The 27,538-nt window shown below is 31.1% G+C and overlaps 2 protein-coding genes and 1 long non-coding RNA gene across 6 annotated transcripts in view; 1 reads left to right on the plus strand and 2 right to left on the minus strand.

Moving 5' to 3' along the window:
• LOC118205739 (uncharacterized) overlaps positions 1 to 8,263 on the minus strand; it is a 101,124-nt gene extending 92,861 nt beyond the window's left edge. Inside the window, exons 1-2 of one of the 4 annotated variants that reach the window (XR_015043126.1) lie at positions 7,897 to 8,263; positions 3,961 to 4,026 (exon numbers count right to left, since the gene is read on the minus strand). Coding sequence is in view for 2 of the 4 variants with exons in the window: in XM_085824276.1 (XP_085680402.1) it covers positions 3,961 to 4,017 (57 nt within the window). In the remaining 2 variants the exon portion in view is untranslated. Of the gene's footprint in view, positions 1 to 3,960; positions 4,027 to 7,355; positions 7,541 to 7,896 lie in introns of those variants that run through there. The other 3 variants (XR_004761038.2, XM_085824276.1, XM_085824277.1) reach the window with 3 other exon arrangements.
• Positions 8,264 to 8,371: 108 nt separating this feature from the next.
• LOC146995524 (uncharacterized) lies at positions 8,372 to 15,450 on the plus strand. Its single transcript, XR_015043127.1, has 2 exons — positions 8,372 to 8,437; positions 13,661 to 15,450. It is a non-coding gene; the product is annotated as an uncharacterized LOC146995524 (long non-coding RNA).
• Positions 15,451 to 18,783: 3,333 nt separating this feature from the next.
• LOC118205737 (uncharacterized) lies at positions 18,784 to 22,679 on the minus strand. The gene has a single exon (XM_035378026.2). The coding sequence runs from the start codon at positions 22,023 to 22,025 to the stop codon at positions 20,262 to 20,264; it is 1,764 nt and encodes a 587-aa protein (XP_035233917.2). The 5' UTR covers positions 22,026 to 22,679; the 3' UTR covers positions 18,784 to 20,261.
• Between the last annotated feature and the right edge of the window lie 4,859 nt (positions 22,680 to 27,538).

Here is a 27,538-nt window from a genome sequence, read left to right on the forward strand (position 1 = left end):
GTCTGTTGTACCTGAGTTAGTCTTATTTTCTGTCTAAAAGATGAGCATGAAGAGAAATTGGTACTTTTCCTTATATGCCTGCAGTATTTTAAGAGCAAATAATATGTTTTATAATAACACATAATAATTAATGATAATACAATAAGAAAAATAAATTTAATTATAAAAAGGGCAAAAGAAAAATTGCTCAGATAAATTAGTGTTTACTTCGTGTAGAAACTGTTTGCCTATTGCCTCTATAACAGAATACAAATAATTCCTTTTGCTTCTTTCTCCAAATAAATTCTGAGAGATAGTATACGAGATACTGCCTTGCAATAGCATAAATGAGAATAAATATGACGTGAAATGAGAATAAAAAATGGCTGCCAAAACATAATGAGATAGGACTAGCAGATTTGTATGCAGATAAAGGAAATGTACCAAGAATTTTTACATGGCAAATTTCAAATTACATATGATCACATTTGCTGAAAATTCTAACCATGGCATGGTTGCTCAGCAATTCTCCGTAAATGAAAAATAAATTCGAGAGTGAAGAAAGCCAAGTACAAATTTCATCAATAGATTTTTCATTTTGGTGATGATGCAACAAACCAAAATTATAAACAATATAAAAAATAAAACAACTCATTTTCATAAAACAAATAACTCATTTAAAATAATTTTTTATTAACTTGAAAAATATGAACCAAAGAGGTAAAAATGTATGATATTTTGCAATATATCACTTGTGCCTGGCTAATGGAAAAATATGTACACTTTCTGTGGGATTAGTGGATATGTTAAGCTGACACCTATAATTTCGATTCAGAAAAAGTTCTAAAAATTCTCGGCTTATACAAGGAAATACATGGTATATTGCATTCACTTCATAGTTTAAATTAAGTATGCAAAAATGCCACTCTGCAAATTCATGTTAAGATTTTTTGAAACTGTGCAAAGGATTTGCAAATTATTTTTTTAGCCCAAAGGACCATCAGTGTCGAAACGGCATTTTGCATCTTTTCACTTTCTGCGTTGGTTCACTTTTCAAACTGTTGCCACCAAATATTATTACCATGTATTATATTTAAAGAAACTAAATAATGAAGAATCTGAATGACTGTTTCTCACATAGTGAAAATGTGAATCATGGGAACTCCAACTAATCATGGGAACATGGAAGCTGAGTTTTGATTACTATCTATTTCAAATTTTGTAAAATACCAAATTTTTGATTAACAAAATTCAATGATTTCAAAGTGAGCAATGGCAGCACTGTACATAAAAAAAAAAAAAAAAAAACATTTGTATCTCCAGTGAGCAAGACTGCGTATCAGAAATTCTAAATGATATGCTGTTTTTAATTTTGCGATATTGCTGTTGAATTGAATTTTATGTGGTTTAAGTGCAAAGAACATATTTAATAAATAAAGGTAACACACAAAATATTAAAGAAATACCCTTTTGGGTGCAATTTTTATTTATTTATTTTATTCTATGCTATTTTGTACATTTAAGAACAGCATTAAAAGGTCATATGGATATGTGATGGGCATCAACAGCAAACGCTGCTAAAGAATCAGATTGAGAGATAACTCATCAGTACATCAGTTATTAAAAGTTATGGCATCAAATAAATAATTACACTGAAGTGAAAATAATAGCATTTTGAAGCAGATCAAGTAAAACATTTTTATGGTTATTTCGTGGGTGTAATTTAATACTGCAATTAATAGAAAAAGTAAATAAAGCATTGTAATCAAAAACTATGGATGCAATATATAAAAATATATGCTTAATAGTGAGATTATATTTTTCTTTACATCAGATGAGAAAAATATTTCTGAAAGTATTCTTGAGAAATGTAAAATTTTAGCCTTAGAGATTATAATTTCAACATAATTTGAACAGAAATAAAAGGTTAATAATTAAAGATTGGTAAATCATATCATCAAGAATCCATTGATACGAACAGTATTTTGCAGAAAACTACGAAACTACTCGTATTATTTCATAGTTGAAATTAAAGACCTGTTACATGTTTTAATCTCACAAGTAAAACACTGTTGCAAAAAATGAAATAGGGGGCTTCTGATTTTCCGTTTCTAAATGGAAAAAATTAGCTATTGAGTTGAGATAATTTAAAGTAGGGTTTCTTAAATTGGGTGTCGTCGGATCCTCAGCAGGGAGTAGCCAAAAATTTTAGCAGTTTTGATATTTCTTATTATAATAATTTTACAATTACCAAATATTTTTACACAGTGTATCTGAAAATAGATAAAGATAAGACAATACAGACAAAGAAAAAAGATGAAAAAGTTTCAACGCATGCTTTTTATAATTTCTTTAATAATTATATTCTTTAATTCTTTCATTTTCCTTGCTTTGCACATGATACTGTCATTTTGTCTGTTACTTCTTTAAAATTTTCTCATTGCTCTATGTCTTAAAATTAGAAATTAAAGTTAATGACCTAAAACTGCAATAGTATATTACAGTACAAGTGAAAAAATTAACAGTTTCACTCACATGTGTGTCGGATTTGCGCAACACTTATGGGGTCCCACAAAATTTTTGCAAATATTATGAGGTCCTGAGGGGTCGCAAAAAATCTCAGTGATAAAAGGGGTTGCGACTGAAAAAAGTTTAAGAAACTCTGATTTAAAGGCAGCAGCTTAACACTTAAATACTCAAGTAATGTAAATGATGCAGAAATTCAGTGAAAATTATTTAATTTTAAAAGCATGCTAATTTCAATAATTCCAGACTCTAAAGTATCTGCAAGTTTAGATTCTTTAAAAATACCAATACAGTTTAGTTCAACTGTATTGGTGCACTGATTAGTCTCCCCTTTATTCGAGGTTCAGACTTGGTGCGTGAAGGTGCAGTTGCCCCTCACTCCCTATTTTTTGACTTCGCTGATTTTCTTTGCGTTTTAATCTATGTGTTAATTGTTTGATCAGATAGGCAGGCTCAGTAAAAGTAGGCGGCCAGTGCAACTCTGATTCAAAATCTGGTTACGACCACGTGCAGTGCTGATAAGGACCATGTGTTTCTGTGTCTCCTTTGCCGATGCTTTATTTTTCTTCTTTTTTCCCTTTCTGGTATTTTTTTCTCTTGATGAGAAGGGACCTTTAGCTGCCCTCAAAATCGATTGTTTTAATATATGTACGCTAAATACAAGGTTGTTATTACGTTTCTCTTCTATTCTATGTTAGTTGAATCATTTCCAAATTTGGAAGCAGCATTAAAAATATATGTAATGTCACTGTTACTAGTAGCAAAAGAAGCTTCAGCAAATTAAAAATAATAAAAAATTATATACGCCACCCGCCGGTTTAATGGTTCGTGACCCTGACTGCCGTAGCAATAGGCCCAGGTTTAAATCCTGGAAAAGGCATGGACATAACTGTCCATCCCTTCATAGCAGGCAACGGTAGTCACCTATTAGGTGCTTCCATAATAAAATGGCCACCACTTCCGGCCCTCGTAGTGGTGCAAGGCTTATGGCTATTAGATACAGCACCTGGCCATTAAAAAAAATTGCTAATCATAGAGGATCTTCATTTGATCAAGAAAAACATTTAAACAGGACCATAGGGTCTGGAGAATATGAATTCGGTGAACTTGCAGCAGAATTTATGCAAAATTTTTTTAATTCGTTGAATTGAATATCCAAATTTAAGGATGGTAATTTTTTTTTTTAAATTTAGGCAAGACACTAAGCAGAAGAATTCAGGTGCAATAAAATTTTTTTAATTTAGGAAGGCACTCAGCAGCAGACTTCAGAGTTGCAAAGATTGCACCTGGCAACTTAATTTTTAAAAATAAAGAGATTCAATAGCGAAAACAAACAAATCTTTTGAATGCAATTTAAAGTTTTCATAATTATATACACAAAATTGATTATTTTATAAAATTTTTGACAAATAATAATTAGTAATAAAACATATGCAGCAAAATCAATATACTAACATGGAAAATTGGTCGTGTTGTATCCTCAACAATGATTCTTGATGAAACACATCCCATATTTAGAAACTGCAAAAATAATCAAAATAATAAACATCAACAGAAAATACATTCATGCTAATAAATGTAAATTATATTCTTTTCAAAATAATTTAATAAGACATACAAACTATAAGCATTTTGTAATAATTATTTTTTGTTAGAACAATAAAAATTTGTTATAATTCCAAGATAAAAAAGAATCATTCTGTTAAGATTAAGAAAATCAAGAGCATTTTCATATTATTTTGGTCTATTTTAACAACTTCACATACGTATAATGAAATTCAAACTTTCTTTATTATGTTGAACTGCGGTGCTTAACCACCACGGTGCCTGGGCGCCATAGCCCTACCCCTCATCGAATAACATGATAAAAGTTTCGGATTATGAGAAATATAACTGAATGTGCTAAATAATTAAATGAGCAAGAGTTTAAATTCATAATTGCTAATAGTTAAATACAAATTTTTTTCCTTAAGTACCTAATTACTAATCCATACATAATTAACTATTATTTTAACAACTATTTCACAGAAGAATACATGTACACACAAGAGAAACAAAATAAAGTGCGACGCCTTAGTGCCACTAGTAAAAACAAAAAGCAATCAGGAGGAAAAAAGAACAATATACAATAAAGAATCTGGGTTGATCTTTACATTATGGTAACTTGGCGTTTTTTGGTGAAAATTTGGCGACCAACTCTCCTACAGCAACCCTCTATTTTTTTTTCCCGCCGCCATTTTGTCTTCACGAAGTAAAGACAAGTTTCTTTTCTTTTTATCTACTGAACACTTCTTCCAACAATCTACTAGCCGAATTACACTTATGCTAGAAATTTTATCTAACAAAACTGCTTAATCATGACAAATATTCACTGCAAAATTGGGAAAAAGTGCACAATACCATACTCCTTACGCGTTTTTCAAAATAACACATACACATAAACCATGTACACGCCGACTTATTTTTACTTAAAAAAACATCCCAGAATTGCACAAAAATGGCAATGCGCACACTCTTCACTATATCCATGTACACTCCTTTTTTCTCATAAATTAGAAAAATTTCACGAAAATACATGACAATTTTCTCAATCTTTAAACCCGGTAAAAAGAACATATATGAAATTACCTGATCGCGAAAAAGTATTTACCCTTTCCAAATATGAACATTTCCACATATAAAATAAATAAAATATCCAAAAACTTTTACCTCTAAATCATCTATTACATTATACACGTCATCAACGAATTCATACCGCAAGCATTACAAATACTTAGTATCAAATATTTAAATTATTTCCATGCACGTTTACTTCAACTTAAACGTGTACCAAATTCCTACAAACATAAAATTCACAAAATAACTATCATTTAATTAAAATATCACTAAACCATGTACACGTCGACTTATTTTTACTTAAAAAAACATCCCAGAATTGCACAAAAATGGCATTGCGCACACTCTTCACTATATCCATGTACACTGCTTTTTTCTCATAAATTAGAAAAATTTGACGAAAATACATGACAATTTTCTCAATCTTTAAACCCGGTAAAAAGAACATATATGAAATTACCTGATCGCGAAAAAGTATTTACCCTTTCCAAATATGAACATTTCCACATATAAAATAAATAAAATATCCAAAAACTTTTACCTCTAAATCATCTATTACATTATACACGTCACCAACGAATTCATACCGCAACCATTACAAATACTTATTGTCAGATATTTAAATTATTTCCATGCACGTTTACTTCAATTAAAACGTATACCAAATTCCTACAAACATAAAATTCACAAAATAACTATAATTTAATTAAAATATAATTAAATTCAAAAACACTACTTAAAATATAAATGAGCACATACATTAAATTAATACATACATAAATACCCATTTCGAATTCACTTTAGTTACGGCCATGGGATCCAAAAATTCATGAACACTGTTTCACACAACACAGAATAAAGCCAAATACAAAATTTCCAGATTTTTTCCCGATTTCCCCCCTTTTCCGATTAAAGAACCGTAATTCGTCCATTAATATCACATGACATATCCCATGATCTCTCATTTCCCTCACACAAAATAATGCGTAATCGGAACTGAGTACTGCTCACATTATTACCAAAGTGCCAGGTAGTAACCTTTATCGCCTCCAAAATTTCGCCAAACTACCAGTTACCATATTGTAAAGATCAACCAGAATCTGAGCAACAATTTGCATAACACATATACAAAATTACACATTACTAACATTTAGGATCGCCCTTGGGCGTTTCCTGAAATTGGGGTCCCTAGTATCATAACAATAGTTAACAACCACAGGATTGTCCAGAAGTTTCTGTTTATCATAAAATGCCCTAGATAGGCGGCAATAAAAATCACAAAGATCCTCTATTCTTAACTCTTTACGAATTTGGCTATTCCGAATGTACCAGGGGGCATTACATATCATACGCAATACCCCGTTTTGAAAGCTAAGTTAACCACATATGAATTCTTAAATAAAAAGTTCATCTCTCTACTGTTGATTAAAACTTCTTTCTTGCCTTTGAAATGCAAATGGAAATTCTATTTACAGCTTAATAATAACTCTACACTATGATGTTCCTATGCATCTAAATTTTATAAAATTTACAGGCAATAAACAGGAAATCCCTAAGCAATTTCAAATCAGTCACAATGTATTAAACATATGAACTAATAGATTATCATCATCTACTAATAGATTATCAGTATAGCTTTACAATATAAAATAGCATAATAGTTTCAAGGAGGATAAATTGAATGACTGATAAACTGAATTGATTAAATTTTAATTCTAATTAAATACGAACAAAAAATATATAGATTATTTCTTTTCTATATTAATTTTCTAAAACATTAAAAAACTTAACGTATTTTGAAATAACTGCAGATTTGTATTATTTCAAATGAGAAAAAACAAATAATCATTTTTCTGACAATAAATGAATAAAAAGAAATACTAAGAAATTTGTTCATTAATTAACTGTATCGTTAACATTATTCTTTAGTTTAATTATTTCAGTACACATATCCCTCACTTGGTCTCCCACATAGTCTTTAGTCAAAATTCCAAGAATCAGTCTCAACTTTAAAAATAATTCATTCTTTATGGTTGAATTAATATATAACTGATGAATACAAAATAATCAATATTATAAAATATAATTCAATACTTATGAAATGTTTTCTCAACTTTATTACTACTTACAAAAAAATTGGGAAAATTCTTAAGATAGGCATTTCTGTTAGCTTAAGAGGCTTATTAAAATTAAAAAATATAACAATGGAAATATTAAATTTATAATCATTTTACCTGTGGAATTCTTACAATGCCTGAAATAGCAATAACATTACAGGAAAGAAAAGAGCATCATCAAGAAAGCTAATTTCATGCAAATTTCTGAAATGCATTATGTCTGATACACATTTTGAAAAGCATTAATTTCAAAGCAGACATAAGAATTAAATTTCTTATCCAGGTTTTTTTTTTTTTTTTTTTTTTTTTTTTTGTAAATGAGAAACTCAATGACACAAGCAATGAAGGCTTACAAAATTTATAAAATATTAAAAATTAATTTTTAATTATTAAACTGAAATGCAAAATTTTTTCCTAATCCATGAGCAAATTGCAAAAAACAGGGAAATTGAATGGATTATCTGCTATGAAATATTCCTAAAACAATAAGATATTTTATTGGTATCGATTAATAATAAAAGCCCTATTAAAATTAGATCAAAATGAAATAACGAAAGCATATAAAAGCATATAAAAATCTGCACATAAATTAGGGATTTCTAGAAAATAATACAAAGATTACATCAGGAAATTTTGAACTTGAATGAAAAATAAATACCTTTTTTTTTTTTTTTTTTTTACCTAAACCATTTTGCTACCTATTAATCTATCCGTAACATATTACAGTTACAAATTGACAGCAGACGCATTGATAGACAGCAAGAAAACTTAAATGTAAACATATTAGCTGTGTGTAGGCGTCCGGCACTGAATGACAAGCAAACTTCGACAGCTGCGCAAAAATACTATTTCTAGTATCTGCGCCTTCCGTAGCTGAACAATAAAGATTTTCATTTTGTAGGACAAGTCTCTGAAAGACACTGCTGTCAATATTATATCCAGGTTTTCAATGCATAGATATCACATTTGCAGAAAGGATATAAAATATTTCAGCAAGCTAGGTAAGGTTAAAAAATTGAGGTCATGTTCGGAAAGCAGCCTTCATCGCGCCAGCGGAAGTAAATATCATGAATAGAAGGGGAAAAATTTGTAGGGGAAAAGGTTTAAAGGTATTTTTTTTCTTCCTTATCATGCAACTCGTGTAACTGACCTCGTCTAGCTAAATTAAAAGGCAACTAATGTAACTTTATCATAAAAAAGTAGGGTAATTAATTGAATTTTGAATCTGATTTCATAAATGTATTAATCAATCACATTAATATTTCGCTCAAAAAATTTGTGAATACATTAAAACTTACAGTTACGATTTATACATGTGTTAAACAAGTTACTCTTGAAATTTATTTATAAATGTGTAGCATTTTACAACAGTTTTTACTGTGCAAACGTAAACATGAATCATTTTATGTATATATATGAAAACAATATTTCAGATTAAAATTCTAATGCACTCTAAAATTTCAGATTTGTGTATCTAATTTATCAAAAAATTATCCTGAATTTTGAATATATTATAATGTTCTATATACTTTTTAAATAAAAAATGAAAAGTTTTAAATAAGTTGTTATATCTCAACAAATTAATCAATACGAAGTTTAATGATGTAGAAAATTAATTCTTTGGCTTGTGAAATTAAATGCATTGAGCTATAAATTTTTAATTTATTCTAGAAATTTTACTTAAGATCAAAGAAATTTTGTGATTACTATTTTATACATAATATCCCATTGTATATAATGCATTGTTTCCCCATGATTAATAATCATTCATTACTATTTAAGCTACTTATAAACGTTTATTGAATGTATATTTCTACAACTAGATTTTTTTTTGTATCTGGTTAATGAACTGAATCTTTCAAAAATGACAAGATATTTAGCTTATTCTTAAGAATCCTGATTTTTAAGCGAGCTTTCCTATTAAAAAAAGAAAAGGGTACTCTTCTGTTTTGAGGGCCGTACAAAAATTGCAGCAAAAATGTATGTGCAAAAGTGCCAAATCTAGCAAACGCGCCCATTTAACAGCGCGCCAAATCTAGCATACGCGCTGGTTTCAGATTGCGTAAGTTTATATAGTTCTATATTTCTTAAGATGCCATTGAAATACTAGTTTAATTTTTAAATCCTTTTTTGATATCCTATGGATTTAACAATTTGGGAATTGGCCATGATGAAAAATCGGCAATAGAATTTTGGGTAAAGTGCAGAATTACTCACTACTTGACGCGTTTTTTAAGAATTGCACATACTTGGTATCTATGTGCACATCGACCAATTTTCACTTAAAAAAAAATCCTAGAATTGCACAAAAATGGTACTGTGCCCCCCTTGACTTTATCTATGTACACGTCAACCTATTTTCATTTAAAAAGTAAAATAAAATTGACAAAAATCCAATTGTTTTTACCCTTGTAAAAAGCGGCAAACAAATAAGTGAGCGATTTTGCACTTCTGAATCCCGATTCTAAATATTTTCAAAGAAAAGGTGTCATTCATTATAGAAAATTACGTTTGAACAACCAACGAGATGAAATTATGCTTTAGCGATAAGTCGGTAGCGAAACAGCGATCCGTTCAGTTATGTTTAGCAATTTTTATATAAATTATAATAATGATCTGAAATAGTTATTTACTCTTATTCTTTCATTCAGTCATGTTTAGCCTTTTTCATATAATATATAATAATAAAAATGTATTATATGAAATTAACCTTTCATCTAAATTAAAACATCAATCTTAGATAGTTATTTACTATTATAGTACTTCCTTTCTTGCCGCAATTATTTTTGGCAGCATTGGCATCAACAATAGTTTGGGGATTTTTTATGGCCCTCGAAACCGAATAGTACCAAAAGTTTCCTTTTTGTAAATCATTTTCCAGATAATAAAAAGAAAATTTGCCAGGCAATAAATTTCTGGCAGTTTTTCTGCATATAATATAATCGGTAATCATTGGTAAACTTAGTAGTATCACTTGTATTTATTTATCATTTCTTCTTACCTTCATTTGAATGTTTGAATATGAAGTCCATTAATCTTTTTTATTTTAAAAAAGGTATTGTAATTGAATTATAAAGCTATTGAAATTTTAACTGTCTAAAGTGAAGAATAAGAAGCATACCAAATTTGTCAGTTTCCATGTTAGGTTGATTTTATATTAGTATCATTACGTTTTTATTGCTTCATAAAGATTTTGGTTTTTGTAAGCAGAATTAATGGGACTGTGGTGTATCAGAACAACAGTAACATATAAAATATTTAATGCTTGGAATACCAAGCCTGTGTACTATGCCAAGTTTATGCAATTTTCTGATGTCTTTAGTGGAATAAAAAATTTAATGCATTGTTAAATCTATTTATGGAATCATTTTCATTTATGTATTCATATTTATTTCCATAATTAAAAATAAGGTTTAGTATTGTTATCTATAGAATAACTAATCTAAATAAAGTGGTTGATTGTCTACAATATGAATAACATAATTTTATGTGGCAGTTAAAAAAAAAATAGTTTCATGTAACTGTTAAAAATTAAGTTGAAGATGATCCAGATCAAAATTATAAGTTCAAAAAGCTGTCTGTTCAAATTTAATAATTCACAAACATCAATACACAATACATTTAAATAGGAATATTTCTAGGAAACCTCTTTTTATACAGTCAAGAGTCGTTAATCCGGACTCGTTGGGACTTTGGCGATTCCGGATTATAGATCATCAGTTTAAATCTGGTAAGATGGTATGCAGAAATTATAAAATAAAAAATATGAAACCGTAATTTATGAAATAAAGAACAATTATTATCTAAAAGGTGTCAAAATTTACAAAAAAAAAAAAAGCTTAATATTTATTTCTTTACTTTCTTCGCTATCGGAAGCGAATTATAATGACGAGGAATTAGATTTAAATCATATCAAAGACAGAGTACATCGAGATGAAATGCTACATTTAGTAAGGAATTATAAGCCAAATAAAATAAAAACATCTGCCCTGAAGATAAGGATAGTGCTGACAGATCAACTTCCAATTTATTGCGCGCCGCGGCATTCCCCCCGCCGAGCAGCGTGAAATTGATAAACAGATTTCGGATTTCCAAACATACTTTCGCTTTAGATCCTTTATATATTTGCAAATATATATCGGAAATTCTATTTGATATAATCGAAAGTTCAAGCTTACTTTTATAAAATTGCTCTAACAGTCTGCAAAAAATAATAAGCTGGATCCAATTCAAAGATTAAGGAACAACGCAATCTGCAACATTAACTGAATTAGATAATTTTAGCTTAGCTTATACCGTCCGTTATACATTAAGCGCGCATGCATAAACGTTTTATGCGCATACGCACATTCACAGCCGTAAAGGTCTTACGCGCGTGCGTCAACACGACACATGTGCAGAAAGTTTGTAGCTTTGAGGTCCGGATTATGGGTGTCCGAATTAACAACTTTTGACTGTATTTAACCTTACTTCAGGGAGATAGTTTTCAGATTCCACCTTGACATCGAATTATAAATTAATAGTAACATAATTTAAAAAAGAAACAAAATAATATTTTTAAGATTTTATGTAAAATTTGAATTTATATTGTTATTTCTTTTTAGTTTTACTAGTATTAAATAATTATGAATCGGTTCTCATTAAATTGGAAAAGAAGTACAGAAGGGAAAATTGCAAAATTAAGCATGAAAAAAAAAATATCTGTTAAATGAATATAGAAAAAAACCTTATTTTATTAAAAATTTTGTCTTTAATGTTGGTTGAACCTGTTTAAATACAAGATATAGTAATTTTCTTCTGTACTTTTGTGCAGAGAAGAGATACACAAAAATAATAAGTAAAATCAACAAAAGGTTGAATCTTATATATGAAAAGATAGTATGCTTATCTTACATGCAATAATCTATTTTTGTTTATTGCCATGTAAACACACTGGTAAGGAAAATTAAATGTATTATTAATCATGATACTTAAAATATCTTATTTACACTAATTTTACTAAAGTGACCCTACTACGTACCATTTTGAATGAGATAATATTGGGTTTTTGACATTTTTCACACAGAGCTTAAATTCCAGTTTTTGCTTAAACCAGAGAGAGAGAGATTTAACCAGAGCTTAAACTTCTTAGTTTTGGGGATAAATTATAATTCTAGGCAGAGCACACCGAAGCCCTAAATAAGAAGTCTTTTATGTTACTGAACAACAATATCTGAAGAAATTTGATCTCGAAAATTTTATTTTTTTGCAATAAAATAAATTATATTTATAGTATATTAAAAATCGCTTATTAAATTTTAGTTTATCCCTTTACATTTTATTTAATTACTTTAATTATTTAAATAAATAATTAATTTTATTTAATTAAATAAAATGGATAAATATTATTAATATTGATTAAATAATTCTTAATTAATTTGGTAATAATTATTGAATTTTTAATTATTAATGATTTTAATAACCATTTTCTATATTTACTTACTTTTATTCTTGCTGACGGCCTTCCATAGGGCTCTGGCACTTCAATTTTAGAAAGTAAGCCCTGTTTTCACCATCTCGTCATTTTGATACAAATATCAAATTTTTTCCATTTTTAGTAAAAGTTAAAAATATGCTTGATTATGAGCTATTCATAAATTGTTATTTGTAAGCCATAATCATATTTTAGAAGTTTAAACTTGTTTGAGAAACTTCATTCTTATTGTTTTCCTCAAGAAATATATTATAAAATATGTCGTGAGACATGCTTGAAGACTTCAGTTTATTTTATTTTATTTTTTTTCTTTTTTTAAATTTGCAAGAGATTAAGTATTTATGTTTCCAAACGTACCTTTCCTTAATTGGAAAAGACATCAGCTACAAATATAAATCTTCTAAACAAAATTAAAGTCTAGATAAAAAAGGAAAAAAAAAAAAAACTGATAAGCTTATTATACTAATGCCAGAAATAATTAAAAGTGTTAAGAAAAATCGAGAGAAATTAGTAAGCCATATTTTTTTAAGGTAGTTAAAAATTTCAATAAGCCTCCTTTAGAATGTATCAATATGTGAAAGTACTGTTTGGCACATACTGGGAAGTTCAAATGCATTCTAAAGAAGTTACCTGAACAGAAAAAAGTACAAAGCAAGTTAATGCAGGAATTCATTACAGCAGCTACCAAAACAGAAAACAATCTGTGTTAAATGTAGTGTATTCTGTGCAATCTGTGTAATTAATGTGTAAAATCTGTGAAAAATCCAGCTTAAAGAGTATTTTTATACTCTGTAGCTGATGAATACCAGTAATATTTATCTTTATTTGTCATAATTAACCCTCCTTCTGTTTGTGCTCTCCTAATGTCCCTTTTTTTGTTCTATGGAAATATGGTCAGCCTAAACTTACTGTTCACTAAATAAATACTGTTCTCTCTTCTTCATTACAGATCTCTATATTTTGTTTGCCCTTTTACAATAACTATTGGACAGCAAAAATTGGCTTGTTTTAATAAAGAAAAAAGAATGTTTTTAATTATGATTTAAATGAACTCTACTTTGAAAAGTAACGTTACTTTTTATTTTTCTATACTTTACACTGCTGTAGCTATCCACATCATTTTTATAGGAAAGCTTTACATAGCAATGGTTTAACCCATTAGCCGCTGGTGTTGTGTTGACGCAACGGTCAAAATAAATGCGTATATAAATATAACTACCTAAGATATTTTATACCAGAAGATGATTTTGTGTAGGGTATATTATGAAGATTATTTCTGTAAAAAAATATTTGCCTTCAGCAATCATTTTGTTTATAATAATTAATCTCATACTTTAAGCAAAATTTTTGACCGGGTATTTTTGCTGAAAATATTTAACGAAAGAATCGCCCTCTTTATGAGTGATCTATTTTTAGTCAAGGTTACCGTTTATCAGAACATTACATCAGTCAGATGTTTATATTTATGTTGGGAAGCAAGTGAAAACAGGTGTTGCGCTGAGGCAACGTCAGCAGGAAACGGGTAGTCAATCTCCTTTTTCACTCATTCCTTTCGATGTTTTGGTTGTTTAAAAATGCCTAGAATGAGGTATCTTACATTAGATGAAGCCCTTCAAAGATTTTTTGATGAAGAAACAGATGTTGATAATGTTAATAATGACCAGAATGAAACTGATAGTGTTGTTGTTCCCCCAGAAATTGCAGAAACTAGTGATGAAAAAGAAAGGAATGGCAATGTTTTAGATAATGATAATGATATTTTACCAAATGATACTGGTGGGGAAGTTGAAATTCACGTAAGAAGTAAGTTTCAGCCTTCTAAAAGCAGTTATAGTCGTACTAAAAAGTTTAAAAAGTAGAAGATTGAAATCTTGATGTGGATAAAAAAGGAACTGTTAGTTATGTTTCAGGAAGAACATGAAGAAAGAGATAGAAGAGAAATTATAAAAGACAAAATACAAGGTAAAACTAGTGCACAGATTTTCGATTTTCGTTTTGGTTTAGACATTTACTCTCTTCTCGTTGAACAGACAAATATATATGCTCAGGAGAAAAAAAAAAAAAAAAAAAAGGCCCAGAATTTATTACATCTGAAGCCTATATAAGAAAATTTATTGGAATATTATTGCTTACAGGATATTATTCTTTACCTCAAGAAAAAATGTATTGGTCTTTTGATAAGGACATTTATGTTCCTGTTGTACGAGAATCGATATCACGTTTGCAGTACAGGACTACGAAAAAGAATTTGCATTTGACAATAGTCAAATTGACAATACTGATAAATTATATGAGGTGAAACCGTATCTAAACTTACTAAATATCACTACTTTTTACTACTGGAAATATAAAGTCTCTTAGATTTCAGACGCAAGAATGCATTATTCCTTTTGGAAACTCCTATTGAGAGTGTAGAATTAGCCAGAAATGGATCAGCAACAGGAAGACCTAGTAAATTCAGCATTTAAAAACCATTGCATGGAGTTGGTAGGCATTTTATCATAAAGTCTGTTGATAACAAAAGACTTTGTTGTAAAGAGTACCATAGCCAGACTGTTTATAGATGCAAAGTATGTAATGTAGCTTTACATCATGATTGTAATCAAGCTTTTCATGCTTGAATCTTTCAAATGAAATAATCTGCATTTGTAAAAGAAATACAATGTATATTTTAATATTAAATTAATTACAAGTAAAGTGATTTGTAGATTTATAAAACGTTATACAGCTAAAAAGTAATCCTGCGCTCCACTCAAAAGAAATATCACACGAGTACAATCCTACTCACTAAACATCCATAGTCTTATTCTGCTGACGTTGCGCGAACGCAACATTCGCGTGTAACACACACAGGTAAGAGCATTTTTTTTATTTTCAATGTAAATTTATGTTATAAATGCTTAATTTAATATTTGTTATTATTTTCATGAGAAAAGAAACATTCCTTGTTGTTTTGGCGGTTAATGAGTTAAAGTTGTGATAATAATATTTGTAGTTACCTCATTTTTTTCATTTTGAAACAGTTTTTCCAACAGCAATTGATTGATACATGAAATTAATGAACACATGGAAACATACATGAAATTAATTGATTTCTTAAAAAATCTTATTTCTGAAGTGAAGTGGTGATGTATATGTTGAAAAATATGGTCAATATGTTTGCAAAATCCTGTTCAGTTTTGGACAGCATTTAAGTAAAATAAATAATATATGATGCAAACAAAAAATGTATTACACTATTTCATGTAGTGAAAATATTAATCAGGGTACAAAGTATAATGTAAGGTTCCTTTATTTTGAAACCAGAGTTATTTTATGTTTCGGATCTTTACTCCCACTTTCCCTGTCCATTTTCCCACCAGAACACAAATGAGGTTTTTAGTTTGTAAAACAAAGCATGTTTTGCCTCTCGTGGCCATGCTAGATAAGATAAGATTTGTGGTCTTCAGTCTTGCATATACAGTCAAAAGTTGTTAATCTGGATGCCCATAATCCGGAATGATCTATAATCCACTACAACTTTCTGCGCATGCAGCAATGCATAATGTGTTCATGTATGGGCATAATACGTTTAAGCATGCACATTTAATGTATAACGGATGGTATAAGCTAGGCTAAAATTATCTAATTATCTATTTCAGTTAATGTTGCAGATTGCGTTGTTCCTTAATCTTCTAATTGGATTCGGCTTATTATTTTTTGCAGACTGTTAAAGCAATTTTACAAAAAGTAAGCTTGAACTTTCGATTATGTCAAAAAGAGTTTCCGATTCTGGAGCTACCAAAGGATCTACAAAGCGAAAGCATATTTCGATGTCCATCAAACAAAAAGTGGAATTGCTGCAAAAAATGGACAAAGGCATATCCTTTGATTCTCTAACCATTCCGAAATATGTTTATCAATTTCGCACTGCTCTGCGGCGAGGGGGGGATGCGCCATGCTATGAACTGGAAGTTGATCTGTCAGCACTATCCTTATCTTCAGAGCAGATGTTCTTATTTTATTTGGCTTATAATTCCTTACTAAATGTAGTATTTCATCTTGATGTACTCCATCTTTGATATGATTTAAATCAAATTCATTAGAAATATTATGAATACACATAAATAGTTTTCTGGTTGCAATTTTCTAATTTCGACTATACGTAATGTTTGCTTTACGCATGCGCATAATATGTTTACGCATGTGCGTTTAATGTATAACGGACGGTATAAGCTAAGCTAAAATTATCTATTTCAGTTAATGTTGCAGATTGCGTTGTTCTTTAATCTTCGAATTGGATCCAGCTTATTAGTTTTTGCAGAATGTTAAAGCAATTTTATAAAAGTAAGCTTGAACTTTCGATTATGTCAAATAGAATTTCCGATGCTGGATACTGCCAAAGAATCTACAAAGCGAAAGTACGTTTCGATGTCCATCAAACAAAAAGTGGAATTGCTGCAAAAAATGGATAAAGACATATCTTTTTGTTTCTCTAACAATTCCTAAATCTGTTTATCAATTTCATGCTGCTGTGCAAGGAAGGGGAACATTGCGGCGCGCAATGAACTGGAAGTTGATCTGTCAGCACTATCCTTATCTTCAGGGCTGATGTTTTTATTTTATTTGGTTTATAGTTCATTACCAAATGTAGTATTTCATCTCGATGTACTCTTTGATATGATTTGCGACTCTTTGATATGTAATGCTTTGCGCATGCGTGCGTTGAAAGAAATGTTTAATAAAGTAAACAAATAAATATTAAGCTTTTTTTTTTTGTAAATTTTGATACCCTTTAGATCATAATTATTCTTTATTTCATAAATTACGGTTTCATATTTTTAATTTTATAATTTCTGCATGCCATCTTACCAGATTTAAACTGATGATCTATAATCCAGAAAAACCGATAATCCGGAATCGCCGAAGTCCGGATTAAAGACTTTTGACTGTAATTGCCAAAAGCTGAATTCCATGCCGGTTAAGTTTTGAGCGAACTTCGCTTTTGATTGATTTCTGTAGCCTTTGGATACTACTTAATTTGAATATAAATTTTACATTTGAACTTAATTGTTATCGTAAATTATTTTGCCACAAGTGGTTGGCTGATTTGTAAGCACAAAGTATGCCTTCTATTCTTATTTAGTTTTAAAAAAGGATCTTTTACACCCTTCTTATGATTCAGTTGTTACTTTAGATGTAGTGATAATTCACTTAATGTGTACCTAAAGTTTTAATTACACTGTATGATACCAAACATTATATCGAAACTATATAATAATTACATTTAAAGATGTTGAAATTAGTATTTAAGTAGTCAAATTCTTATATATAAATTGTACTTTTACTTTTATTACAACAAATTCAGATTTCTGTTAGATAAAATATCCAAGTAATGTAGAAAATTTACGTAAAATTTTAAATAAATTTCAGCATTTATATCAACATACTATTAATAAAAGTAATGATAGATACTCAATGAAGGTTATTCATATAAAGCTATTAGAATGTGAGATCTACAAGATTTGAGAATTGTAAATTATGTGCAATATATTTTAAAATCTGGACAATATTATATTTTCTAGTTGCACAAATTATAAAAATGTTGTAGTAAAAATGCTCTAGATGTGGAGACACCAGACACAGTGAAGTACACTGTCCAACTGTGGAATCTTGTTGTATCAATTGTAAACAAGAAAATTAAAAGAAATCTCAGAACTATTTATGATGCTAAAGCCAAATAGTGTGGTTGTCTAAAATGAGAATTAGAATTATATGAAAGAAAAATAAATTATGGACATTCTGTATTGCTTAGTTGAATGTACAGAAGAGCAATAGTGTGTCTCCACAATTTAGTGCAAATTTAGATTTAGAAAAATCCCCGATACCGGCTTGTATTCAAGAACCATATAGTACATATAAAGGGAAACTTCCTCTATGAATTCACATAATTATACATCCCTATAGCTCTAATTTAAGAAATGAAGGAAAAAAGTATTTTTAGACCATGGTAATTTTGATCGTGGTCCATTTTAATAAACATGTAAGAAGTCTAAATTTGCATGTGGTTCCTTAGCAAAGAGAACACGGTACTTTTCCGTTTCGCTGGCGCAAATCTTGCCAAGCAGACTTTATTGGTAACAGCAAACGGTTACACATAAAAAGTGTTAACAAATGTTAGTTCTATTTTTTTTTATTTTAAAGACATAAACATTTTAATATCATTTAAAATTTTGTAAAAAGGATGATAATTTGTAAAAAAACATTAATTTAAGAATTTACTATGCTTTCATCGTGCAACATCCTGATTTGCCGGTCCATATCACCTGATCCCAAGTAATCTCATCTCACATAAACTACGCTATAAAAATCTAATTCTCTCAATAATTATCTACATTAATTTCAAGTTAAATCTTGATATGGAATACAAGTTTAAATGCAAGAATTATTTCAATTCATACGAATAGCTTACTCAGAAATTATATAAAACCGCAGTGCTTTACTTCTCATTAGAACTGATGAATTTAGCCCTTGATTTTGCCTTTTCTATATTTTGGCCTTCGGGTGAGCAAGCAATGTGATTGCATCCTAACTGACTTAATTACCATGAATGGTCTAAAATTTATCGCCTGCACTGGCAAATTGGAAAAGTACCAAAAACAGCAAGTGTTTACCTTATGCTACTAAAAATCTGTGTTTTTTTTTGGGGGGGGAGGAGAGTTTATAATATGCAGAGTTGACATTTAGAAAAATCTCAAGAATCAAGTGATGTAATAATAAAGCATACAGTCTTAACTACCAAATTTTGGTATTTTAAAAAATGTTTTAAAAGTTTTAATGCTGACCATTCCTTTGTTTTTATGCTGAGCATTCCTAACACAAAAGTATTAAGAAAACTTGCAATTTATCCCTCCCGCCATCAAAGCTATGATACCTACCAAATTCGTTATGTGGACAGTAATGGCAACATGTGTGTCAGCTCAGTATTTAGGGTTACCATTAATAACAGGGTTATCAGAATTTTTCATTAATCGTGCCAAAAAAATTCTCACCAAAAGGGAATAATACTAAAGCTGTTCCTGAAAATCTGACCTGTGGTCTGATAAAGTTTGAAATCGGTTGGTTTACCAAACAATGCAAAAACTGTTCTGATTAAAGACAACTGTTTGGCTCATACTTTAAAATTCCATAAAAGATACCATCTCCATACTGTACATGCATCATTTAGCCAATGAATATACAGTGCTGCTCCTAATGAAATGCAGATATAAAAAAGCCATTTTAAAAACTGCAAAATTTTCCAAACTGTGCAATAACCATTCAAGAATTTTTTTTAACGCAAAATCTGCTCTGTGAAGCATTGCAATGATGATAGGAAAACATGTCTGCAGATATTGTTTAAAATGCTTGGCATAATTTATGGTCAAAAAAGCTATCATACATAATAGTAAGGATGATAGTGAATTTGAAGGTTTTATATATCTCAAATAAAAACAACAACATAATTTTAACTGGGAAATGATCTGTATCATTTAAGTGGAATTTTCTTCTACGTGCTTTCATATACCTTCTTAAATCATGCTTTCATGGACATTACTGTCTACATTATGTAAATGAGAGTTTTCTCGACTGTGGATATACATATGCTTCACTAAACTCCGTTTTTCTGTGAATGACTTATTACATGTTTCACATACATGAGGTTTCTCTCCAGTATGGAGACGCATATGCATCAACAATCCCTCCTTTCGTTTCAACGATTTGTTGCATATATCACAGATATAAGGTTTCTCCCCCATGTGGGTACACATATGATTCTCTAAATGTGCCTTTCGGGTAAATGATTTGTCACAGATCTTACACGCATGAGGCTTCTCTTGTGTGTGAATGCGCATATGCATCATTAAATTGCCCTTTTGAGTATACGATTTATTACATACATCACACACATGAAATTTTTTTCCTGTGTGGATTCTCAAATGTATTTTTAAATTGCTCTTCAGTGAGAATGCTTTATGGCATATATTACACACATGCGGTTTTTCTCCTGTGTGGATGAGCAAATGGAACATCAAATCCTTCTTTCGTATGAATGATCTGTTGCATACATCACACGCATGAAGCTTCTTCCCCGCGTGGATATGTAAATGTTTGATTAAATTAGATTTGAATGTGAATGCTTCTTGGCATATGTCACACACGTGAGGCTTTTCCTCCGTGTGGATACGTAAATGTGATACTAAGTCCTCCTTTTGTGCGAATGACCTGTTGCATACATCGCATGCATAAGATTTCCAATCTGTGTGATTACGCATATGCTTCCCAAAACTCCGCACTTCTGCAAATGATTTGTTGCATATTTCACACACATAAGGTTTCTCTCCAGTATGGACATGAGACATATGCCTCAATAATCCTTCCTTTCGTGTGAAGGACTTTTCACATACATTACAGATATAAGGCTTCTCTCCTGTGTGGCTATGTATATGCCTGTCTAAATGATCCTTCTGTGTGAATGACTTCTCACATATCTCACATATATAAGGCTTCTCTCCTGTGTGAATACGCATGTGCTTCGCTAAAGATGTCTTTTGTGCATACGACTTATTGCATACATCACAAACATGAGATTTTTTTCCTGTGTGGACTCTTAAATGTACCATTAAATAGCGTTTCAGTCTGAATGCCTTATGGCATATATTACATACATAAGGTTTTTGTTCTGAGTGGATGAGCAAATGTGACTCAAATCTCTTCTTTTGTGTAAATGATCTGTTACATATATCACATTGGTGAAGCGTTTCTCCTGTGTGAATTCTTAAGTGTTTTGTTAAATTGCTCTTCAATCTGAATGCCTTATGACATATATTACAAACATAAGGTTTTTCTCCTGTGTGAATGAGAAAATGTGACTCAAAATTCTTCTTTTGTGTAAATGATTTGTTACATATCTCACATATGTGAAGCTTCTCTCCTGTGTGAATTCTTAAATGCACTGTTAAGTTGCTCTTCTGTCTAAATGCTTTCTGACAGATATTACATACATAAGGCTTTTTTCCTGCATGAATTCTTGAATGTACTCTTAAACTACCTTTCAGTCTAAATGCCTTGTGACATAAACTGCATACATGAGGCTTTTCCCCTGTATGGATACGTAAATGAAGTACTAAGTTCTTCTTTCGAGCAAATGATTTATTACATACATCACATACATAAGGTTTCTCCACTGCATAGATATGTGTATGATTTACTAAATTCGGTGTTTCCAGAGGTACCTCATTACATACATCCCACATATAAGATTCCTGTTCTGCATAATTGCACATCTGCTCCATTAAATCCTGCCCTTTTGTGAATTATACATACATACCATGCATAAGATTCCTCCAGTGTTCAAAAAGCAATTTAGCATGCAAATATTTTATGTTAAAGTTCTGCTTTATATTTAAAAGCCTACAATTCTAAGGCATACTTTTGCAAGAATTTGAACAAAAATTCACATTCATCTGTAAAATCTTCAGGAAAATGACATGTACCACACTCTCATATAATGGTTTAAAATTTTTTAAATTGCAGTAGTTCATTTGGAAACTCAGTATTATTTCTTTTCATATGGACTACTTTCTACATGATTGACGGTGAAGATGGAAAATGAAATAGTTAGGAGAAGCACCAGCTTTATACAAACAATATGAAACTTAGAACAGAAGTACAATATTGTATATTAAACGTGTATTGCTGGGTTATTATGCTAAACTAATTACCACTTTTCTTGCTATACCACAATAAAAATAAACAGTAATGACCATTACATTACTTTAGTACGCAGAGTGTTGCCGCTCCGCTACTGAGAAAAATCCCTTAGTGGGGAAAAAGCATAACAGCTGTCTCTCTAGAAATAGAGGAAGTACGACATTCGATAACAAACTCACATATCGGAGCAGAACAGGAAATTGTTTGCTGAAAATACCGGCATTATTTTTTATTTATTTTTTTTTTTATCTAATTTGACAAAATGTATACCAATTTTAAATTTTTATAAGGTGCATTTTAAATATTTTATAAAGCATTCTCGCTGTAGACATGGACATTTAAATAACTGACACATTATGCTTTCCAGACGTTTCTCGCACATTTTAGCCAAAAAATTTACTTTATTTTTTACTGTGGGAATGGCAACCGGTATATTATTCCTTCCTTGAAGGGCAACAGTAGCTGCTTTCTGCTTTGTTTATATTGATCTTATATTTATTTCTTTCAGCCCTTAGTGAAATGAGGGGTGCAAGCGAGAAAAAACGTTCGTCAGTATTCAGAGGCATATTTAAAATTTGGTTTCATACCCGGTCCATAAACGGTCAACTTTTGTCCTTTTATGCCAATAATGCCTGACCAGCAAATCAATGAAACTAGGTGGCTTGAGGCACATTTGAAGTCGAAACATAATGCTGATATTAATTCAGATTTGAATTATTTTCACACTTTAAGGAAAATTTTTTTAAAAAGAGTAATATTAAAGTGTCTATTTACTGCTCATAATGCAACTGTTAATCGCGCTCTTGAGGCTATTTATGATATTTCATTAATCATCGCTTAATCTAGGAAAAGCCGTACTGTAGGGGAGAATTTAATCAAGGCATCAATATCAGCATTTAAAACTGTTCTAGAAAAAGATGACAAAGACGTTAAAGCTATGCCACTAAATAACAATACTGTTTGCAGAAGAAAGATTAAATGAGTGAGGATATTGAAATACAACTTGTTGAAAAGCTGAAAACAAGAAACGTTTCGGTACAAATGGATGAACCAACTTTGAGAGGCAGTGAAGCCGTACTTGTAACTTGTGTAAGATATTAATTCAGAAGTCAAACAACAAAAATCAACGTTATGATTTTTGTTGTTTGACTTCTGAATTAGTATTTATTCGGCGTGTTATTGTGTCTTAATTGTGTAAGATATATTCATAAAGGGGATTTTGCCGAAGAAATGTTCTGTAAATCATTAGAAAGCACCACTACCTCCAAAGATATTTATAGTAAGCTAAAAAATATAATACATCTTGTACTACAGATGGTGCTCCTAATATGATAGTTGGAAAATAAAGTAAAGCACGGAATAAGGAAAAGGGTTGCTTAAAATTGATAAAAGATGAGCATCCAGAAAGGCTTGTTGTGCATTGTGTTATTCGTAGAAAAAACCTGGTAGCTAAAAACAATTCGCCTGTTCTAAATGAAGTACTAAATTTAGTTATAAAGTGTATCAATGCTATTAAAGCTAGGGCCAAATGTGAACGTCTTTTCAAGTTATTTTATGAAGAACAAAATGAAGACTATATGAGACTTGTACTTCACACTGAAGTAAGAAGGCTGTCAAAAGGGAACTGCTTGAAAAGATTTATGGAACTATTTGATACTCTTATTTTTTAAGCGACAAACCTGAAATGAAAAATCCGTTAACGGATGATAACAAGGCAATTGTGAGTTATTTAGCTGATATCTTTGAAAAATTAAATATATTAAATAAACAACTTTATCAGGTTCTATGTTCCTTCTTACCTTCTTCGGGAACATGCAAGGACCTGACTCGGAACAGAGAGCTTATTAAAGCTATGTTCAGTAATTGTGGGAAGTAGACAGGATACACAAGAAGGGTATACAAAACCCTTTATTTTCTCTATTTACAATAACTTCCGTACTTCGGAATACACAGACCCGCTACTTGGGGTCTAACGTAAAATATAAAAATAGAACTAAACTCTAATTAACTTTAAAATAATACACGTGGAAGATTGGCCTTATATTAACAGGAAGCGTATGTAGTACAGAGAACTGTGAACACTACAATACGTTTACAATTTATCAAGAGGATTAAAACATCTGGCCTGGAAGGCAACCAGCAACTGCGTAACTTCCAAGGTAAGCGGCCTGCTTCGACTCACTGCTTCCTCTCTCTCGCTTGGCAAAAAGCCACAACTTAAATACTTGGCGTTCGCCAGACAAACTTTGCATAAATACCTTCACGCTTATAATTCTGACCGGAAGTAGAAAATAAGAAGTGATAGTACAGATTTAAAATAAAATAAACGTTAGTAAAACTTAAGATCCTTACATACTTCCCGCCAGAGTTAATTAGTTTGAAACTGAGGTCTAAAACGACCTTGTTGAAAATTTTAGCTCTAGAATCTAACGCGAGGCCAATCTTTTACAAACATAACTTCGCTAGAAACTAGAAATTTAAAAGAAAGAAATTTGTTTTTACAATAGCAGCTCCCAGGATACACAATTTTTTTCATCTGTACTGCATCTAAACAGGAGCTTTTATTCAATTCTGGTTCCTTCCAGAGATCTGGAAGGAAAACTAGTTTAATGAAATGTTACACCATGAAATGGCAAGTAACATGTATAATTATATTTCTCTTAACATTCTTATTTCATTCATGACTATTTTAATTATCTCTCCCCGTGCTCTCTGACATGTGTTGTAAAAGAACACCAAACACGAATGTGTTTCTGTCTACGTGTTCCACACTTCCTCCTACAATCAAAACACTAACGTGTTAAAATTCAACATAACAAGACCTCGTAACACACCCTAATTTCAACTCTAAACACTGAGGTACTATTCTGAAAGTGTCTAACTCTGAAGTGTAGCGTCAGAGAGCCTAACTACATCATTCAACCTTTAACACATATTCACCATGATTTAGTCTTTTTAAAGTCACACGAATAAAAAAAAAATTTTTAACATTCACTTTTACCATATCACGGTATTTCTTAACATTTAAAATAACAGTTCACATTGTATATAAGAACATATCAACATGCCGTTAATTTTACACATTTGAAAACATACATTAGTAGTACATTGTTAACTTCTTTCTTTTCAAAGCAAGTGCCAATTCTTTCTACATTGAAATACTACATTTCAAAAAGTCTTTCAGACTAAAACTTCTTTCTTGCTAGAATGTTTTAAATAAAATTTATACAATAACTTTTTACAATATTTAAGTCTTTACACAACGCTATTATACATCAACTTTAGTTTTACGCGCGAGTAATTGAAAAACATAATACCAAAATCGGTAACAACTCATTTCTCGCCCTTTTGGCGATGAAGGTAGACCTCGCATGAGGTAAAACTTCTTGAAATCTGCCACTTGCAGTAAGAATGAAAGATTAACTTAAGTTTGCAAAGTAACATAAAATTTTACTTATCTTTGTGATATTCGGACATCCTTTTCTGGGCCCAGTCCTTAAAGGTATTGCAGATAGTTGTTTGATTTATCCTCCTTCTCGTACGGGCTCGCCCTTCAGTGCCTTCCTCTGGAAGCTTCCTTTTTTCACCAGTTCGGTCAGCCTTGAATACCTTCTTTTTCTCCTCTGCTTGTGGTCTTGGCCGTTTGATGGCAGCTGGTCTTGGCGAAACCGGGAAACTTCTGTCGTGTTCCTGCTTGAACCTCGTCGCTGGCCTTTCAAATTTTCCTTGTAACTTTTCCTCCGCCGCTGATGGCCCTTCCGCAGTTCGGCGACATTTGCTGCGGAGAGTCCTGTCGGATGAGTAGATCTTCCGTTTTAGAGCCGGGTTATAGTTGCCGTCATTTCTCCTGGTTCTCTTCACAAACGTCGTCCTTCTCCCTTCTTCATCCTGGGGGTGCTCGTGAACTCTCTTTTCTGGACGGTGGAACGGCTTCTTTTTCTTGCTACCTTCAATTTTTCCGCGGGGAAATTTTCTTTTCACTTGCTCCTGCCTCTTAATGGCTTGCCCTTGTACTTGTCGTTTTTCCACCTCTGGAGCTTGTGCCTGCGGTGTCTGCCGTGCCGGATCCTGGAAAAGATCTGAAAATATTTGCATTTTATTACGATCAAAGTAGGGTTTGATTTGATCAATGTTTGCGGAGCAGGTTTCACCATTTCTGGCTTTTAACACTACTACAGCGTGAGTTATTTTTTCTATAACATATGGTCCTTCAAATCGTGGAAAAAATTTGGCAGTCTTATCTTCTGGTGCTGAAGAAAGTGAATGCTTAATTTTTAAAACTTCATCCCCTACTTTATAAGTTACTCCCCGTCGTTTCAAGTCGTAATATAATTTTTGTTTTCTCTGTGCTACTTCCGTATTCTTCTTTGCTTCCTTAATTAGTTTTTCTATATCACCCATTTTAAATTCTGGGGCTCTTTGTTGCACATAAAATAATTTATCTAACGGTGTTATAATCTTTCTGCCTAGAAATAACTCAGCAGGAGTTTTGCCCGTTGTATCATGTTTTGCGATCCTAAGGGCGAAAGCAAATTCATTGACATAGTTATCCCAGCTTTTATGAAAATTTTTAACATAACTACGGATAATTTTCAATATATTTCTATTGACCCGTTCCGCTATATTTGATTGCGGCCGATACGGGACCATTTTTAAATGACGTATGCCCAGTTTTTGGCACATGTCTTCAAATATATTACTTACAAATTGAGGACCATTATCCGATATAACTTTTAGGGGCGCCCCGTATTTTAAAATATATTTATTTAAAATAGAATCAGTAACTAATTTCGCGGAGGCTCGTTTTAAGGGAACAATTTCGGTCCATTTACTAAAATGATCAACCATAACAAGGAGATAGCGACTTTTATTTAACTGACTTTTTGGGAAAGGGCCCAATAAATCGATGCCAATTATTTCATTTGAAATTCGGATTTAATACTATTTAGAAACCCGGCCGGGCGGAAATTAATATAATTAACTGCTTGACATGTTGGGCAGGACTGGACATACGCCCTTGTTAACTTTTGCAGTTCAGGAAAGTAGACTGCCTCGCGTACGCGTTGGATAGTTTTTCGAATACCAGCATGAGAAG

The sequence above is a fragment of the Stegodyphus dumicola genome, chromosome 9 (assembly GCF_044657685.1).
Source record: "Stegodyphus dumicola isolate Sdum_Otavi_A_Nest chromosome 9, ASM4465768v1".
In the NCBI taxonomy this organism is placed as follows: Eukaryota; Metazoa; Arthropoda; class Arachnida; order Araneae; family Eresidae; genus Stegodyphus; species Stegodyphus dumicola.